General features: G+C 44.7%; 1 protein-coding gene across 4 annotated transcripts in view; it reads right to left on the reverse strand.

Annotated features, from left to right (window-relative positions):
- The window catches only part of NEBL (nebulette), a 309,628-nt gene that overhangs the window by 86,540 nt on the left and 202,858 nt on the right, over positions 1–20,230 (reverse strand). For 2 of the 4 annotated variants that reach the window (XM_040352493.1, XM_040352494.1), the window contains exons 3-4: positions 12,841–12,936; positions 2,554–2,664 (exon numbers count right to left, since the gene is read on the reverse strand). The exons of the other annotated variants lie outside the window; for them this stretch is intronic. In XM_040352493.1, coding sequence (XP_040208427.1) covers positions 2,554–2,664; positions 12,841–12,936 — 207 coding nt within the window. The remainder of the gene's footprint in view (positions 1–2,553; positions 2,665–12,840; positions 12,937–20,230) is intronic. 4 annotated transcript variants of the gene reach the window in all.

A 20,230-nucleotide genomic window follows, 5' to 3' on the forward strand; every position in this document is an offset into this window, starting at 1 on the left:
GAGATCTCAAACAAGCAGTTCATGCAAGACAGCCCAGGAATTTACAGGAACTGGAGGCTTTTTGCCAACAGGAAGGGGCAGCTTTACCATCTTAGAAAAGAAAGAGCCTCATCTACAAATACCACAAAATACTTCAAGCTGTCATTGATGTTAAAGGGGGCAATACACAGTATTAAGAACTTGGGTATGTAAACTTTTGATCAGGACCAGTTGGGTAGTTTCTGTTGTAATTATGATTTAAAAAGAGTAAACACAGTTGATTGATAATAAATGGCGTCAGCCAAACACTAACCATAAGTGAAAGAAAGGTTTTTGTGTTGTCATTCATATTCTCTGCAAAATGGCCAAGAACTCAAACTTATGAGCCCAACTATATATATATATTTTTTTTTAAGCAAACTTATACACCAATATTATTTTCAAGCAAAAGTAACAGTCTTGCTGGGATGAACAAATTAAAGCGGAGTTCCAACCACAATTAGCATTTTTTAAATGTATGTCCTTTCATCCTGCGTTTTTATAATATAAATCTGGTCACTTACTATTTTACAATCCGCCGCCGCTCCGCATAGTTATTCAAAAAAGATCGTTTATAAAACTATATCTACACCGTTGTCATTTTGCTTGTGGTCATTGTGAAGTCTACAAGCACTTACTTCCTGGAAGTCTTGGATGGGGAGTGATAATTGGACAGCGCACTGCATCCTGGGAAATGATGACACACATTTCCCAGGAGCATTAGAGGGAGATGATGTCAGAATCCTAGGTGGTTTTAAAGGCAGATTTCGTGGGACCGCATAGCAACAGGCATTTCCAGATGAGTAAAAAAAAAAAAAAAACTTTTTTTTTTCTTTTTTAGTCGTAAGCTACAGTTTAAAGCAAAATTGTTTTTTTGATGGAACCTCCACTTTAATAATAACATGTAGATTGAAATGCCTTTCCTATAGAACACGTTGTTCTAAACTCACTCTGACACAGACCAAAGCATAAGTATTCCATCATGTGATCTCTTTTGAAGATGAGGATCATGGATCAAAGCAAATCCAACCATCCCCTCCATGTCTCAATGATTTATTTTGTTAAGAAATCACTTTGAAAAACACCCCCCTAACATTTCTAGCCGTGACCATCTTGAATAAGGGTAGAGGATTCATGTAGCATTTTTTCTTCCTGTATTCCATCTGCCCTTAGCTCAGACATGCAGACAGGATTGTGTGCTTAGCTGAGAAAGACACTCCTCCAGATGAAGGAAAAAAATCCCCCTGAAGACTGCTGGGATGTATGACATAATTGTGGCCTAGCCTGAAAACCAGGAGGCAACTGAAGAAACGTAAAAAAAAGTTTAACACAAGTAAATATAATCTGTCATCCTATTTATTTACTAAAACTAGCAGCATAAGGATTAAAAAATGATTCCTCTTTCAGCAGAGATCATGTGATTAAATTCCTGGGCACTTTACAAAGGGGCAATACATCAGAAAAATATTTCAGCCCTTCTGTTAGGCCTCGTACACACGAGAACATTGAGTTCCTTGTCAGGCTTGTGGAGAAACCTCACAAGCTTTCTTTGCGTACACACTGTCAAGACCAAATCTCGTCGTTCTCAAACGCAGTGACGTACAACACATACAACGGCAGGAGAAGTTCGATTCCACTGGCACAACCCTTGGGGCTGCTTTTGCTAATCTCATGTTACTGCGTGTTAAGTAAAAGTTTGGTAAGAGACAATTTGCACTTTTCAGACTGTTACAGCGTGACAAATGTGCTATCTCCATTACAAACGCTACTTTTACCGAAGGTGCGCTCCCGTCTCATACTTTATTCTGAGCATGCGCGGGTTTCTTAGCATACACAGAAACGTGTTTCTCATCGTAAACCAGCCCCACGAGGAACACGACGAGGAAATTGAGACTCCTGTCGAGGAAAAAGAGAACTTGTTCTCTTTTTTTCTCGTCGAGTTCCTCAACAGTTTCCTCGATGAAAAACATACACATGAAGCCTCGTACACACGGCCGAGGAACTCGATGGGCGAAACACATCGTTTTGCTCATCGAGTTCCTTGTGAGGCTATCGAGGAACTCGGCGAGCCAATTTTCTCTATTCCCATAGAGGAAAAAGAGAACATGCTCTCTTTTTGGCTCGACGAGTTCCTCGACAGTTTTCTCGTCAAAAAATGTACACACGACCGGTTCCCTCGGCAAAAAAAAACAAAACAGCAAGTTTCTTGCTGGTTTTTGCCGAGAAACTCGGTCGTGTGTACGAGGCCTCTCCGTTTTCCTCGGCAAAAAAGCTCTGCCACCAAGTTTCTTGATGGATTCTGTCGAGGAAAACGGTCTTGTGTACGAGGTCTCACACTTTATGTATCCACCTCAAGAAGAATGTTAACCCCGCTTTAAAGAGACAATGGGGTTGATTTACTAAAGTCAAATAGCCCATTCATTGTATATGTATGTTTTAGGCCAGTTGCACACGGATGTAATGTAAGTATTTACTGTTTACACTCAGGATCTTGTTGACAAAAAGATCCGGAGTAAATAATTTTGTTGACGGTACCTCGCTCTGGAGCTGGGATACTTGTTTTGCGAAGACGCTGTCCAATGTTGCTGGCATCTGCTTGTACAGAGGGTTGGACAATCCTTTCTTTCCAGCTTCTTTGTATTTTGCCTTGAAGAAACAAATAAATGGTAAATATAACAGATGATTTGAAGATTTAATCTAAAAAGATTCAAAGGAATGAACCATGGACTTCAGTTCATTTATTAAAGTGGTTCTAAAGACTGAGGCCCCGTATACACGACCAGTTTCCTCGGCAGAATTCAGCGTCCGACCGAGTTTCTGGCAGAATTCTGCCAAGAAACCCGGCCGTGTGTACAATTTCGCCGAGGAAGCCGACGAGGAGCTCGACGAGGAAATAGAGAACATGTTCTCTATTTCCTCGTTGTTCTATGGGAGCTCTCGGCCCGCCGAGCTCCTCGGCGGCTTCAGGGCTGAACTGGCCGAGGAACTCGATGTGTTTGGCACGTCGAGTTCCTCGGCAGTGTGTACGGGGCCTAAAGGTTTTTTACCTTTGTGCATTCTATGCAGCTCCCTCCTCAGCCCCCCTAATACTTACCTGAGCTCCAATCTCGCAACTAAAAAAAGAGGCGTAGAAGTAAAAGGACTGGGGGAAGGAAGGTATACAAAGGGGGGGGAGGGATGTAAGGGTAGGGACAATGAGAAACGAGATCAAGCCTAAGTAAGTAGGAGATTCCTGACTGTGAATAAACAATAGAGGCATAGAACAATACTCCACCCCATTCCCCCCAGTCATATTTGGGGAGCACAGGGTTGGAATTGGCTCATAGTGGTTGATTTACTATGGGAAAATAGACTGTGCACTTTACAAAGTGCAGTTGCTTCAGAGCTTAGTAAATGAGGTAAAGCTTCACTTTGCAAAGAATATCCAATCACATGCAAGGGAAAATAAAAAGTTTGCTTGCGCATGATTATATAATGAAAGTCAGCAGAGCTTCTGCTCATTTACTAAGCTCTGGGGCAACTTGCAGAGTGCAATTGCACTTTGCAAAGTGCACAGTCTATTTGCCTTTAGTAAATCAACCTCATAGGCCTCGTACACACGACCGTTTTCCTCGACAAAATCCATCAAGAAACTTGGTGGCAGAGCTTTTTTCCAGAGGAAAACAGTCGTGTATATGTTTTTCGTCGAGAAAACGGTCGTGGATCTCGACTAGAAAAAAACAGAACAAGTTCTCTTTTTCCTCGACGGGAGTCTCAATTTCCTCATCGTGTTTCTCGTCGGGCTGGTTTACGACGAGAAACACGTTCGTGTGTATGCCAAGAAACCCGCGCATGCTCAGAATAAAGTATGAGACGGGAGCGCCCCTTTCGGTAAAACTAGCGTTCGTAATGGAGATAGCACATTCATCACGCTGTAACAGACTGAAAAGAGCGAATCGTCTCTTACCAAACTTTTACTTAACCTCCCTGGCGGTATGATTATTTCAGATTTTAGGTGCTGAAAGCGGTACCATTATTTTGCAAGGAAATTTGGCGTTTTACATTGTAGGCCTGTAATTCTTAGGAATAACTCACTTAAATCTGTCCAAACAAGAGTCTAGTAGGCATCCCGGATATGAAAAAGTTTGAAAAACAAAATCATAAATTATTATATAATAGATAATTATAACAAATAATAATATAATTATAATAAAAATTATTCAATAATGTAATCAACTCAAAATCACTGAAATTTGCTCTGTTGCAGAATTGTCGCTGTCATTACTTTTATTTTTTTATGACGAATTTCCCCACAAATCGCTATCGCTCAATTCTGCAAGTGATTATAATTTATTATCGCTGTTTTCTAGCTGCTCTAAAATCACTTTTGACATAAAGGGACACTTTTGGTTGCTATGGACAATCTACAGTTTGCAGGCAGAAAGAACAGTATTTATTAAACAAAAGAACATGTAGGGCACTGGGCAGACCACTAGGGACAAGGGGGGTGTGTATTTTTTACATAAGTACTGTAATCTATAAAATTGCAGTATACTGTATGTAATGTGTTTATTTACTTTTTTGAATTTGGTGCCGTTCTCCGCCCCCGTGCGTCGTAACGTCGCAGGGAACGGAGATCGGCGGCACACAGGGACACTGTGTGAATCAAGTGAGGACCCGCTCACTCACACAGCGCGGTGGCATCGCAGGATCCAGGGACAAGGTAAGTAACTTTGTCTGTGGCTGCTGAGAGGCGAGCCCGAGTCTGGCTCGGGGATACCGCTTTTGGTACAGAAATCTTACCCCGAGCCAGACTCGGGAATACCGCCAGGGGGGTAACACGCAGTAACATGAGATTAGTAAAAGCAGCCCAGCCCCAAGGGTGGCGCCAGTGGAATCAAACTTCCCTTTTATAATGCCGTCGTACGTGTTGTACGTCACCGCGTTTGAGAACGACAAGATTTTGTCTTGACAGTGTGTACGCAAAGAAAGCTTGACAAGATTCTCGACAAGCCTAACAAGGAACTCGTCGAGGAAAACAATGTTTCTTTTACAACGAGTTTCTCAGTCGTGTGTACGAGGCCATAGTGTCAGAAAGGGGTTGATTTACTGAAGGCACTTTGAAAAGTGCACTTTGAAGAGTGCAGTTGCGCCAGAGAATTTAGTAAATGAGCAAAAGCTCTGCTGACTCCCATCATCCAATCATGGGCAAGCAAAAATGCTGTTTTTTAAAATTTTCCTTGCATGTAATTGGGTGTTTTTTGTAAAGTGAAGCTTTACCTCATTTATATTGAAGCTTCGGAGCAACTGCACTTGCAGAGAGCAATTGCACTTTGCAAAGTGCATAAATCAACCCTATAAAGTATAGACTCTACCAATCTATCCATGTCCAGATACTCCTGAATTTGTTCATTGAATCATTCCGTTGTGCTGTAAGTTTCTCAAAAAAAACTATTGTGTGCAACATTAAATATGTGAAATGCCAGCAAGCACTTGGGCAAACCTCACTAGGAACCCACTCTATTTGTCCAGGTGACCATTCAGACTAAAAGAGCGAGAAAATCACTGGATCATCTTCCAATGGGGACAATTTAGGCGGTGGCATCTATATCAAGAGAATTCCATACCTCCCAACATTTTGAGATGGGAATGAGGGACACCTACTGGCAAACATATGTAGGCATAGGACATGCCCCCCCCGCCACACCCCCTTAAAGGGGAAATTATCAAAAAAAGTTAATTAAATCCACAAGTGCCTTTTCTTTACCACTACTTATTCTTTATATTGGCTTTTAAAATTGAAAAATGCAGCAATTTTGAATTTGGATGAAAGGTTTAGCACTGGGAAACATTTTTTGAAAGATAAAAAGTGCATTTTATATACAACTATATAGATCAGACCAAAATGAGGGACAAATGAGGGACAGAGGGACATTGCTCCAAATCAGGGACAGTCCCTCGAAATCAGGGACAGTTGGGAGCTATGGAATTCTCTTCACTTTGGAGAAATTTTCACTGTTCCTGACGTGTCAATGGGACAGAAAGTAAAGTGGGACACGTATAGCAAAAAAAAAAAGCCTGACGGGGGTTTTAAGGCATTCCTTGCTCTATCCAAAACTCAATAAAAAGGTTTACATATAGTTTGGGGAGCTTCAAATAATACAAATTAATTTTCTACCTCTCTCTCCTTATGAAGCACAAGCAGCTCTAATGAACTCCTGTCAAGTGATCACAATTGTGCAACATGTAATCATCAAATCCTTAACGGAAACATAATTTGTTGTATAATGGGAAGGCAGATAAATCTGACACGGTACATTAAATGAGAGTGACTACTGTATCCAACATCAAGAAAATGAAATCAAAGCCTTTTCATGCATGACTTGGTTTTCTGGTATATTGGATGTAAATCCCACCGTTAAGATAAAACTCTGCAAAGCACTAGGGGCCAGATTCACAGAAGAGATACGACGGCGTTTCTCTGAAACGCCGTCGTATCTCTCAGAGTATCTATGCGACTGATTCATAGAATCAGTTACGCATAGATAGCCCTTAGATCTGACAGGTGTAATTGACTTACACCGTCGGATCTTAGGATGCAGTACCTCGGCCGCCGCTGGGTGGAGTTTGCGTCGTATTCCAGTGTCGGGTATGCAAATTAGCAGTTACGGCGATCCACAAAGGTTTTTCCCGTCGTTACGTCGGCGCAAGTCTTAGTTTCACGTCGCAAAGTTAGGGCTGCTATTAACATGGTGTAAAATTACTCCACCATGTTAAAGTATGCCTGTCGTTCCCGCGTCGCTTTTGAATTTTTTTTTTCCCCGGCGTAAGTACTTTACGCACGTCGCAATTCACAAACACGTCGCGCCGCCGTATTTCGCGCAAAGCACGTCGGGAAAATTGCGAACGGAGCATGCGCAGTACGTCCGGCGCGGGAGCGCGCCTAATTTAAATGGTACCCGCCCCATTTGAATTGGGTGGGCTTGCGCCGGACGTGTTTACGATACACCGCCGCAAGTTTACAGGTAAGTGCTTTGTGGATCGGGCACTAACACTGTAAACCTGCGGCGGTGTAACGTAAACAGGTTACGTTACACGGCCGCAATTGTATGTGAATCTGGCCCTAGGTCTATCTAGGTAATATTTTCGCCACTCATACTATGTGCATTTTTGTGCGTTTTCTGTTTTAGCAGAAGCGCACTAAAGTCTATTTAACATGGTTTCCTATGATACATGCTCACATCTATGCGTTTTTCAGCCAGTGCGTTTTTGGAAAGCGTCTGGGACTTATTTTCACGCAGCAGATTGCGTTTTGCATGTAATAGACTTCAATGGAGTTGCACCAGAAATGCAAGTGTTGTATTTTTGATGCAGTTTTTTTTAATGCTTTTTGCATTTTGTGTTTATCCCCCCCCCCCCTTTAAAAACATATCATATAGCTGGTTGCTAAGAAGCAGGCCGGTGAGCTTTCTGCCGCGTCCTTAAAAAGGAACTGCCGTCTGCTCACATAATTTGTAATAAAAACATCTTTGCCATTCTGGAGCTTCCCTCTAACCACTTTGCATATTATTTTATATATACTGTGATTCTGTACTTGCCAAATATGCTGCAGAAATCTCCCTCCACTGAATCTGGCTGCAACCGTTTTAACTGTAGGCAGCTGAAGCCGCTGCCTGTTCACTTCCTGGATTTACACAGACACACAGAGGCACACCTCCAGCCCTGCAGCTCTCATTGGCCCTCTTATGACTCATCCCCCCTCCCTTCCTGACAAGAGTGAAGCCTTGTACACACGACCGAGGAACTCGACGGGCAAAACACATTGTTTTCCTCATCGAGTTCCTTGTTAGGCTGTCGAGGAACTCGACAAGGCAAGTTTCTCTATTCCCGTAGAGGAAAAAGAAGACATGCTCTCTTTTTGGCTCGACGGGATCCTCGACAGTTTCCTCATCGAAAAATGTACACACAACCGGTTTCCTCGGCAAAACAAAAATCCCAGCAAGTTTCTTGCTGGTTTTTGCCGAGAAACTTGGTCGCGTGTACGAGGCTTGAGAGAGAGAGAGAGAGCTATGCATGATGTCACAAGCCTAGACTAATGAACAGACAAGAAACAGAAAGTGGGCTATAAAAGGTATTTAGTGACAGAAAAAAAATGTTTTACTATCCAAAGTTAAAACAACAAGGGATTTAATAGATGGAAAGTTGAAAAAATTACTGAAGGTCCGCTTTAACAACCAATCAGTCATCAGCTGTCAGTGGGGATTCCAGCTGACAGCTGAATGTAAAAAAAGCATTTCCAGCTACAAAATAAATAAAAAATGGCACGGGGTCCCCCCCAAATCCATACCAGACCCTTATCTGAGCATGCAGCCTGGCAGGTCAGCAAAAAAAAGTTCTCATTCACCAAAAAAGTGTCATAGTAATTTTTTTTTAAATTAAAAATCAAAAAACAATGTCCCCCGAAGTAGATCCAACGGTAATTACGTCGCCCACTGCAACCACTGAACCCAAAAAATAAAAAGCGCTCACCTGGTGGTGACCTCGTCCCCTTGTGACACCACTGTCTGGAGCAGCCCCCCGGTCCGCAGACCCCCACAACCACAGCCCAGGGTTGCGGAGAAGAGGCCCTTATCCCCATCAACATGGGGACAAGGTGCTGTGGGTGGGGGGGGGGTGTCAGAGCCTATGTTGAGGGCATGTATGGTTCAGGAAGGGGACACTGGCCCCCAAGGCAAAATCAGTCCCCATCCAGGGAGCTGAAAAGGGTGAGGCTTGCACATGTGAGCATATATTGGCTGGGACAGCACAGAAATTACAGTCAATAGGGTTACTAATGGCAAATAGTCTGTTTATTTTGCAAGGACATTTTCCCTTAGCTTTGTAAATGAGGCAAAGCTCTTCTGACTTCTATTATCCAATCATGTAAATGTTCACCACAATTACTAAGCTAAGGGAAAATTCTCTCACAGGATAAACAGCTTACATGCCTTTAGTAAATCAATCCTAAAGTATCGAAATTGCTTTTTTTTTTTTTTTTATCTTCCTATTCATAGGAGCAGTAAGGATTAACATGTCAAAACAGAAGAAAACAGAATAACAGATGAAAGGTTTCCTATTACCATCATTTATGGGAAAATAATAAAAAAACTTGTTCTCACTAAGTCTCACATTGCTGTCATCAATCAGAGTTTAGTAAGTAATATAATGATTCCCGCCTACCATCTTCGGCCCTTAAAATCAATTACTCGACCCTGCCAGAGATGTTGTTAAAATCCTAAACACATCGATGCCATTACCCAAACTACCTGCAGTTGTTGGGCATAAATCAGAATTCTATAGCGCTCATATGGTTACTATTGTCCGGTGTGTGTGTGTGGCCCATTCTACATTTTCTACTTTGCTTCAGTGAACAGCTGACCCTAAAATATATGTCAAAAGCATCAGCATTTTTATTAGAACCAATATATAACTCTTTCTTAAGGCACAGCTGCATCTGCTCAGCAAATTCTGCTTTTTATTTATTTGATCGTATAATGAAATATAAACCCCTTAGTAACACAAGGCATCTTAGTGACAAACAAAAAGTACATTGCCTATATGGAAAGAATCACGCATGCAAGGAGTTACACATGTCTTCTTTATTTGAGGCACGAATAAGGATATTATACTTGAGAACATATTGAAATTGATATTTTATAAGGTGGAAAATTCGCAGAAAAGCATACAAGTACACACATGTGCAGCTGTGAAGATTTTGTTTGTCATTCCTCTGTATCACCAAGCCAAAATTAACTGATTTATTAGGCGAATATATGTGCCTCCATGCAATCACTTAAATGGACCTGTCAACGTACTTCTGAAAGAACCAATACATTTAAGGTTGAACCCTGGGGAACTAAAGAGACTACGCTTGCAGCAGTGGCGGCTGGGGCTCAACATTTTTGGGGGGCCGCAAACAAATGAAAAAAAAAACATCAATTGCAGCCTTACTGTGCCCATCAAACGCAGCTACTGTGCCCATCAATTGCCACCACTGTGCCCATTAAACGCAGCCACTGTGCCCATAAATTGTCGCCACTGTGCCCATCAATCGTCGCCACTGTGCCTATCAATTGTCACCACTGTGCCATCAAAAGCAGCCACTGTGCCCATCAATCGTCGCCACTGTGCCCATCAATTGTCACCACTGTGCCATCAAAAGCAGCCACTGTGCCCATCAATTGTCGCCACTGTGCCACCAAACACAGCCACTGTGCCCAGCAATTGTCACCACTGTGCCATGCCATAAATTGTCACCACTGTGCCATGCCATCAATTGTCGTCACTGTGCCATCAAATGCAGCCACTGTGCCATGCCATCAAACGCAGCCACTGTGCCATCAATTGTCACCACTGTGCCCATCAATTGTCGCCACTGTGCCCATCAATTGTCACCACTGTGCCCATCAATTGTCGCCACTGTGCCCATCAATTGTCACCACTGTGCCCATCAATTGTCGACATCCTCCCTCTGCGCTCCCTCGATGTCTTCTCCCGAGTCTCGTCCTCGATGTCGCCTCAGCCAATCAGGTTACCGGTAACCAGACCCGGTGAACCTGATTGGCTGAGACGAGTGTCAGTGTTAACCATGGAACGCACACCCCCTGTGTCCCCTGGTTAACTATTTGGAAGCCGATTAGAGCCAACAGGCTGTAATCGGAAAGCCACTGGCTCTGATAGGCACTTCCAAACACCAACAAACTAATGTTATTCAGATGGACGGCGCTCACCAGGGGGCCAGCCATCTGAAAAGTGGGCGGCAGCGATGCTGGCGAAAATACATAGAGATTCATGCAATGCATGAATCTCTATGTATTTTAGACTTGAGAGATGGCGCAGGGGAGAGAGGGGGTGGCGCTCCTGCGCCCACTATGGACGCACCGCCACTGGCTTGCAGTAATATTAGACCTTTAATAATAGCCATGTACTCTTTTGAAACTGATAGAGCACAGATTGTGGGGATGATTTAAATTGACAGCTGTGAACCAGGAAGTAATCAGAGCTGATCGCTTCTGGGTTCATATCACCCAGAGGAGATAGATTAGTGAATGGATGTTTGTTCATCTCCTTTCATGGTGACTGCATTGAACAGAGAGGAACCACATGGGATGTTACAGGGGCCCCTTTAACTGGGTGGGCTTTTTTGCAGTTCTGCCTAGCAATTTCTCATTGGTTATGATGGCTTAACTTTTAAAGTTTAAGTAAACTAGGGTTGCCACCCTTTCTTCAAGTCAAACCCGAACACTTTAGCAGGGCACAGCAATTCAATTTTTTAACAGTATAAATTAATACATATATTTTGCAATTAAAAAACGTTTCTAATCATATGACATTTATCACAAGAGTCCCCCTTTACATCAGAGTCCATAGAGTTCCCCTGTTACATCTGAACTTGCAGAGTTCCCTTAACCTCCCTGGCGGTATGATTCTTTCAGATTTTAGGTGCTGAAAGCGGTTCAATTGTTTTGCATGGAAATTTGGCGTTTTATATTGTAGGCCTGTAATTCTTAGGAATAACTCACTTAAATCTGTCCAAACAAGAGTCTAGTAGACATCCCGGGTATGATAAAGTTTGAAACACAAAATCATAAATTGCAGTCGCAGGGAACGTCGCTCGGCGGCACTCGGCATTGTGTGAATCGAGCGAGGACACAGCAGGGAGACATCGCTGGATCCATGGGACAAAGTAAGAAATCTCCGCCTGGATACTGCGATGCAATCCCGAGTCTGGCTCGGGGATACCGCTTATGCATACCTCCCAACATTTAAAAAAGGGAGGGTGCCGCGGATCGAAGTTGTTGGGTGGGGGGATGCCGCGGATCAAAGTTATTGAGCGGGGGGGGGGGTTGGGGGTGTGCCGACCGGCCCTCCTTTGGTCCTCCTCCAGACCCTTATTTTCTGTTTTCAAGCAATGCATTCATCTTCTTTCCAGCAGCAGCATAAGGAAAGGGGGGTGCACTGTGATGTAAGAAAGAGTGGAGGACTCAAATTCTGATGGTGGGGTGGCTCTTGACATCTAATGTAAGGGGAGGGGATGCGCTAGGGTCACAGCACAGTGATTGGACACAAGAGGTGGAATTTATGATTTCTCCAATCAGAAGCAGGGGGCGGGGACTGTGCTCCTCCAGGCATTCCCTGCCTGCACAAGTACTGTCAGTGAGTAAAGCGGTGATGTGACGGCCTTTTTTGGGGGCATTTGTTTGGTTTGGGGGTCGGCTGTGTCAGTTTCATTCCGGGACACTGTATTGTCCTGGAATGAAGGTGCCCGGGACAGACCTGCAAAATGCGGGACTGTCCCGGGCAATCCGGGACACGTGGTCACCCTAGGATGCGCTGGACATCTAATCTTACAGATACAACCGGCCCTTTTGAGGGCAATCATAATGCTGATGCGGCCCTTGATGAAATTGAGTTTGACACCCCTGTTCTAGAGTGACCCACCCAGGAGGGACAGGTAAGCCTGAGATACGTGGGAGTCAGGGATGGGGGCAGCATGTAAAAGTGATTGGGTGGCTACTAGAAAGCCGACAGCTCCCTGTGAAAAGGTAAACAACCTCACTTTGGTGGCAGCATAAAAGGAATAAAGCATGTGAATGAGAAAATATACCAAGTAGGGACACAGACAGCAATCAAAAGTGGTCTAACTATTTTCTTTTCCATCCAAAAGCAAACCAAAAACAAAGGTTTAGGCTTCACATACACTTTAATTACTGACACAAATACCAGAGCTTACAGCCAATGCTGAACGCAGGAGGTTAACCTGAAGGGCAAGCATTCATACAAATAAGGAGAGCTTTATCTTACCTCTGACATGAAGTCTGTTACAGCTTTCAGTTTTGCTGTGTCAGGGACAAACTCATTCCTGCCCTTGGATTTTTTATATTGCTCTTTATAACTTATCTGTAAAATAAAAGAAACAGTAATTTTTAGCTGTGTGCCTGAAATTAGGCACAGTTGTGGTAAAGGCTTTTTTAAAGACCAACTCAACCAAAAACTGACACACTACAGTTGTGTGAAAAAGTATTTGCCCCCTTCCTGATTTTTGTTTTTGCATATTTCTCACACTTAAAGTGGTTATAAACCCAATATAAAAAAAAAAAACCTGCAAGACAAAGGCATAATGAGCTAGTATACATAGCATACTAGCTCATTATGAATTACTTACCTTAGATCGAAGCACCCACAACGGTCCTCTTCCCCCGCTCCGGTGGCAACATCTCTCCCGGGGGTTACTTCTGGGTATCGCGGCTCCGGCGCTGTGATTGGCCGGAGCCGCGATGCCATCCCTCCCAAACATGAGCGCGGGAGCCACTGGTAGCGGCACACGGACTGACGCAACGGCACATAGGTACCATTGCTTCAGTTTGCCCAAGTGCTCATGTGCCAATGACATTGGCACATGCAGGGGACAGGGAATATCTCCTAAACCGTGTATGTGTGGCATCCTTGTGGCACTGCCCCTCCATTTCACAGTTAACCACAGTGCCCAGGGCATCTTACCCTCCTGCCCACCCCTTTTCCTGGCCTTGTCTGGAGCAGCTGCACTCACAGAGTGCAACTCCACTTTGCAAAGTGCACAGTCTATTTGCCTTTAGTAAATCAACCCCAATGGGTCTGGGGCCTGAAGATTTGTGTCCTTCTCTGGCCACCCACTAGGAGTTTGGTTATCAGTGGTACATGCTGGGGAAAGATATAAATATTTGGGTTAACCTTTAGAAAATGATTGTTTACATCCAGGCTTAGGACTAGGTTGGAGTGGCATCGGTCAGGCCTGCTTCCTTGGGAGGGCTGCAAGTGTTTTGAAGGTCAAGCCTGGGTCAGGGTCTGGAGCTGTCCTACCTGGAATGGTGAAAGCTATACTCAAGCTGGAGTACCAGGGAAAAAGATCTTTGCCAGGATAAGTGTTCTAGATCAGGGGTCTCCAACCCCCGGGCCGCTGCCCACTACCGGGCCGTAGCGTCTCTGCAGCTGGGCCGCGGATGCGACGGGCGGCATGAGAGAGCACGGTGGGTGAGAGAACCCAGTGCATCAGAGGCGGGTGGGTGAGGGAGCCCGGTGGATCACAGAAGCATGCGCCTGCCCTACTTCCGCCCTCACAGTGCTGGTGTCAAAGGTACGGCGAGGAGCAGAGAGATGACATCATCTCTCACCGCCAGCCCAGCATCACCACTCTCCTGCCCTATACTCAAGAATGACCACTGCAGGCACAGTGGCAAGTGGCATTCATCTGGTGGCAGGCAGCATGGCAAGTGAAGTGACATCCCTCATCTGGTGGCAAGCGACGTGGCAAGTGCCAATCATCTAGTGGCAGGAAGCATGGCAAGTGACATTCCTCATTTGGTGGCAGGCAGCGTGGCAAGTGACATTCATCCAGTGGCAAGTGGCATTCATCTGGTGGCAGGCAGCATGGCAAGTGGCATTCCTCATCTGGTGGCAGGCAGCGTGGCAAGTGACATTCATCCGGTGGCAAGTGAAATTCATCTGCTGGTGGCAGTGTGGCAAGTGACATTCCTCATCTGGTGGCAGGCAGCGTGGCAAGTGCCATTCATCCAGTGGCAAGTGCCATTCATCTGGTGGCAGGCAGCTTGCCAGGTGAGGTGGCATTCCTCATCTGGTGGCAAGCAGCGTGGCAAGTGACAGGCTGCATCTGGTGGCAGGTGACGTGGCAAGTGACACGCTCAGGGATTCCACTGATTCTGCATTATGGTGAGTTGAACTATTTAATTATATGTTACAATGTAATAATAGAAATAATGCGCTTCAATCATCCTGACACCATAACAACCATGGTGCCATGATGATTGAAGCACCAACACCAGCTATTGCTCTAATAACTTGCCTGTGAAAAACTGCTTAACCCCCCACACTGTCTCTGGGGATCCCTAATATGCCTGTGGGGGTCAGGAGGGTGCTACATTTAAGAGATCTTTGTATGGTGAAACATTAACAGCGCCCTTCACTGGAAACACCTGAATTTAATCGTTTAGTGGGGTGTTAACACACTCTTTGTCATATAGCATATTGTTTAGATTTGAGTGGGCATTTTGACCTGAATCACCCGCTGGCTTCCTTTTTGTACCAGCGCATTTCTATAGAAAGCACCATTTCAATGCATATTGTCATATGCAACATCTTCAAGGCCAAACCAAATGTCACATCTTAGACAGTACATAGAGATCTGAATAACAATTGTTCTATGCCTCTTGCTTCACTATGTTTCCAGTGACTGGCCTGGGTGAGGTCTGCAGCAAGCAAAGTCAGAACTCTTTATTTACATATATGTTCTAGAGCACTGAGGCCGGAGGATCAGCATGACAGACCAGCAGCAATTCTTTTTAGAAAAAAAAAACTTGTCAATGATAGCATCTCATTTCTCCCATGGCAGGTTTTCTTGGAAATTCTGAAGCCTCGTACACACGACCGAGGAACTAGACGGGGGAAACACATCGTTTAGCTCGTCGAGTTCCTTGTTAGGCTGTCGAGGAACTCGACAAGGTAAGTTTCTCCATTCCCGTCGAGGAAAAAGAAGACATGCTCTCTTTTTGGCTCGACGGGATCCTCGACAGTTTCCTCGTTGAAAAATGTACACACGACCGGTTTCCTCGGCAAAAAGAAAATCCCAGCAAGTTTCTTGCTGGTTTTTGCCGAGAAACTCGGTCGTGTGTACGAGGCTTTAGGCTTCGTACACACGGGCAAGAATCTCGTCAGGAAAAAAATGTTGTTTTTCCCGACGAGATTCTTGGCAAGAATCTCTTGCGGCCCGAGTGCACACACTAACCTTTTCAAAAAAACGCGGTTCTCTCGAAAGGCAAGAACGCGGTGACGTCATCGCGTACAATGAGCATACGCTCATCACATTCGCTGCCATCGCCGCTATCTTGCTTCACCCTACCTATGCCGTGGAAGCTATCGCGCGTGCGTCAAAGTCATTTTGAGCATGCGCCGGTTTCCACGGCGACAGGTAAGTATACACACTCTCGGGTTTCTCGTCGGGAAACAGGCCGACAAGAATCTCGACGAGGAAATAGAGAGCAGGAACTCTATTTTTCTAGTCGAGATTCTGGCCAGATTTCCTGACGAGAAACCTGAAAGCCTCGTACACACGCTCGGTTTTCTCGGCAAGAAAGCTCTGCCAGCAGTTTTCTTACTGGTTCTTGCCGAGAAAACTGGTCGTGTGTGCGAGGCCGTAGTGCCATTTAGTGTTTAAACTTTATATTCCCTGTAAAATCAATCAGGCAACTCGTAATATAGCAAACTCAGAGGTGAGTATTGCATACCTCCCAACTTTTTGAGATAGGAATGAGGGACACCTATCAGCAAAATTATGCAGGCTTAGGACACACCCCTTGCCACGCCCCCTTAAAGGGGAATTGCACAAAAAATAAAAGATTGGTTCAACCCACAACTGCTTTTTACAACTACTATTCCTTTATATTGGCTTTTAGAATTTACAAATGCAGCCATTTAGAAATCAGATGAAAGGTTTAGCACTGGAAAACACTTTTTGACAGATAAAAAGTGCATTTTATATACAGCTATATAGATCAGACCAAAACAAGGGACAAATGGTGAGGAATGAGGGACAGGGGGACATTGCTCCAAATCAGGGACCGTTGGGAACTATGAATACTGGACAATGTATAGAACTGCAATCTATATTAAGGTGACCAGATGTCCCCGGTTTCTAGGAACAATCCCCAATTTCTACAGGTCTATCCCTAGTGAAAAAAATGTTCATGATTTTGTGAGGTTGTCCCCAATTTCTTTCCAGCTTTAATAATGGTGTCTCAGGCCCAGACAATTTGTAGAGTAAACCATCTTAGCAACATGTCACTTATTGGCCCAGTGGAGGAGGAGGGATGGGAGGGGTGTGTCTGTTCCCGGCTCAGTCCCTGGTTATTGATGACACCACATGCCAATATTACGTTGTCATCCCAGTCTCTTTCCTATCAGCTTGTGCAGACTTTTTTGTGGGAGGTAAAGATGTGGGTCATTTGCTACCTTGCCCTTGCTTGTGATGGTGACTTTGCAGGGCACACCTGGGCCTGCACTCTTGACCCAGAACAAAGATAGTCCAGGTGTTGGCTTCCAATGCTGCTGCAATGGCCAGTTATAGGTGGGGGCAGTGTCTTTCTTTTTTGTATTACTGTTATATTGGTCAGGCAACGCACTGACACCTTTGCAGACAATGCGCTGGGGGGTTCAGTGTGCCCCTGTACAAGGTGGGCTCCCTTCAGTCCATCTTCCCTCCATCTATTCATCAGAATGCATGTGCTTCCATTGTGGAGTCACTCATAAGCTACTGATAGGACTACAGATCCCAGTGTGCCTTGGCGGGGCTCTGTAGCTTACACATGTATTTGCAAATGTGTGCAGACTAAACCCCTGTTTTTAACACATACTGTTAGACAGGTTAATTTGGTTGTCCGTGGGCTGGTCGGTAAGTGAGCTTGGAGTTTTCCTTGGGTTTATCCTTGGCCTTTTTTCTAACATATGTTGCCTTCCAATGCCGCTTGCTAGAATGGCCAGATATAGGTGAGGGCAGGGGCTTTTTTTTTGTATCAGGTGTTATTAAACCATACCCCTTTAAACCCCTCCCACTGTTAGCATAATTTTGCTACAACCAACATTTAATGTGGTACCCTTCACAAGCCACTATTACCCCCTGCTTTGCCCCCGTCTCATCCCCAATAACAGTGGGTGTGGAGAGTAGGATGTCCCGGGACTTTGAAATTCAAGTCACCTCTATCTATTTACCATTTGGGAATAAGCAGTGCGCGCTTGTGCCTCTGTACTGTCTGACAGACTAACAATCAGAAATCAGCGCGGTTGCTGATCATGTGATCACCATATTGGCTATAACAAGGTGATCACATGGCTCTGTTTGTAAACAGCTGTCAGTGCAGAGTTTTTCTTTCCATGTTTATTTAAAAAAAACAAAAAAGTGTTGTGGAACGAGTGATTCCCGGTGGCGGTACATCCATTAAGGGCGCACTGGCGCCACCCCCTTTCTCCAGCCACCCCCTCTATGTAGATGGGTAGATTCATGCATTGCATGAATCTATTCATGGCTGCCTTCACCACCCCCATATTCATGTGTCCGGCCCCTTTGCGGACGCTGGGTGCCTGAATTACAGCGTTTTTTTTTTTTTCAGCATCTGATTAGAGCTATAGGCTCTAGTAGGCTTAAAAAAAGTGTGAATTGCGAGTTCTCGCAGTCCACCCAGGTGTGTTGGAAAAGCGAATGAATATTTGCTTTTCTAACACTGAACCGCCTCTCCACCAATCTGGTAGTGCAGGTCTGATGCCCGTCACCTGATTGGCTGAAAGGACAGGCCCTGCGATTGTACGCCTATCAGGAGGAGGGGAAGAGACGCATTGGAGGACACAGGAGCCGCTGCCTGACCCGCTGCAAGGTCCCCCAGCTCGCCGCTGTCATCTGCTGCCTGACCCACCACTGAGATAGGGTGTAAGTGCCAGGGAGACGGCGAGCGTGTGGGGTCACAGTGGCAGCATTTGATGGGCACAGTGGCGGCATTTTATGGGAACAGAGGCAGCATTTGATGGGCACAGTGCCTGTGTTTGGTGGGCACAGGGGCTGAAAATTATAGCACAGTGGCTGCGTTTCGCTGGCACAGTGGCTGCAATTGATGGCACAGTGGCTCCAATTGATGGCACAGTGGCTCTAATTGATGGGCACAGTGACAGCATTTGATGGGCACAGTGACAGCATTTGATGGGCACAGTGGCTGCATTTGATGGGCACAGTGGCTGCATTTAATAGTACAGTGGCTGCATTTGATGGCACAGTGGCTGCATTTGATGGCACAGTGGCTCCAATTGGTGGGCACAGTGGCTCCAATTGGTGGCACAGTGGCTCCAATTGATGGGCACAGTGACAGCATTTGATGGGCACAGTGGCTGCATTTGATGGCACAGTGGCTCCAATTGATGGGCACAGTGACAGCATTTGATGGGCACAGTGGCTGCAATTGATGGCACAGTGGCTGCATTTAATGGTACAGTGGCTGCATTTGATGGCGCAGTGGCTGCATTTAATGGTACAGTGGCTGCATTTGATGGCGCAGTGACAGCATTTGATGGGCCCAGTGAGGCTGCAATTTATGTTTTTTTTCTGACATTTTCAGTTTATTTGCGCCCCCCCAAAAATGTTGAGCACCAGCCGCCACTGTGATTCTGCTGTTGGCAACACATCAGCAGAAGCAGCAGAATCATCCTGGGGGAGGTTTGCACTACCATTATTTATGGATGCTTCCTCACTGGCCTCAAACATTGCAGAATCTCAGTAAGGAAGTGACATCTCATTGGTGGATATAGCAAGGAATAGATGTATAACAATTCCATTAAAACAGGTAAGTGGTTTGTTAGCGATCCTGACACTGTCAAGTTGTTGTCAGTGGTGCCTCTTAATTAACAAATAAAGTTAAAAACAAAATGCTAAATAATGGGGTTGATTTACTAAAGGCAAACAGACTGTGCATTTTGTAAGCGTAGTTACTGCAGAGCTTAGTAAATGAGGTGAAGCTTCACTTTTGTCAAGAATACCCAATCACATGCAAGAAAAATAAAAAAAACAGCATTTTTGTTGCACCTGATTGGATGATGGAAAACAGCAGAATTTCACCTCATTTACTAAGCTCCGGAGCAACTACACTTGCAAAGTGCACAGTCTTTTTGCCTTTAGAAAATCAACCCCATTGCTTCCTTTTTTCCTCATTTGTCAGCGTATAATAATAAATCTTAGCAGGATATTTATAGAAAAAAAAGGAAACAAAAGCTTTAAATGTCACTGCACAACAATGTAAAAAATTCTTAGGAAGGCAAATTAGTCAGCGTTGTTGTCAAGTTAACTAATGTTGCTGAATTTGGTTTGAGTATGAAAAATGTTTTATGTTCAGCAATAGTTTTACCAGAACGCAACACAACTACTGACCACTAGAGGGGGGAGTCCACAAGGAAAGAGGAGAGCTGATGGTCTGTTTATTAGAACAAATCCCATCCTCTCCTTATTGTGCAGCATGGGGGACACTCTGCATCCAGCTCAGCAAATCTGCCCTGATGTAGGACATCTACATACTGTCTGGGAGTCATCCTAGGGATTTTCTGTTTTCCTGTTATATGTGCCAACATTATGACTTTACAGGGGACTTTCCTGCCCAAATGGCTGTGCGTT

This window comes from Rana temporaria, chromosome 5 (assembly GCF_905171775.1).
Source record: "Rana temporaria chromosome 5, aRanTem1.1, whole genome shotgun sequence".
Lineage (NCBI taxonomy): Eukaryota > Metazoa > Chordata > Amphibia > Anura > Ranidae > Rana > Rana temporaria.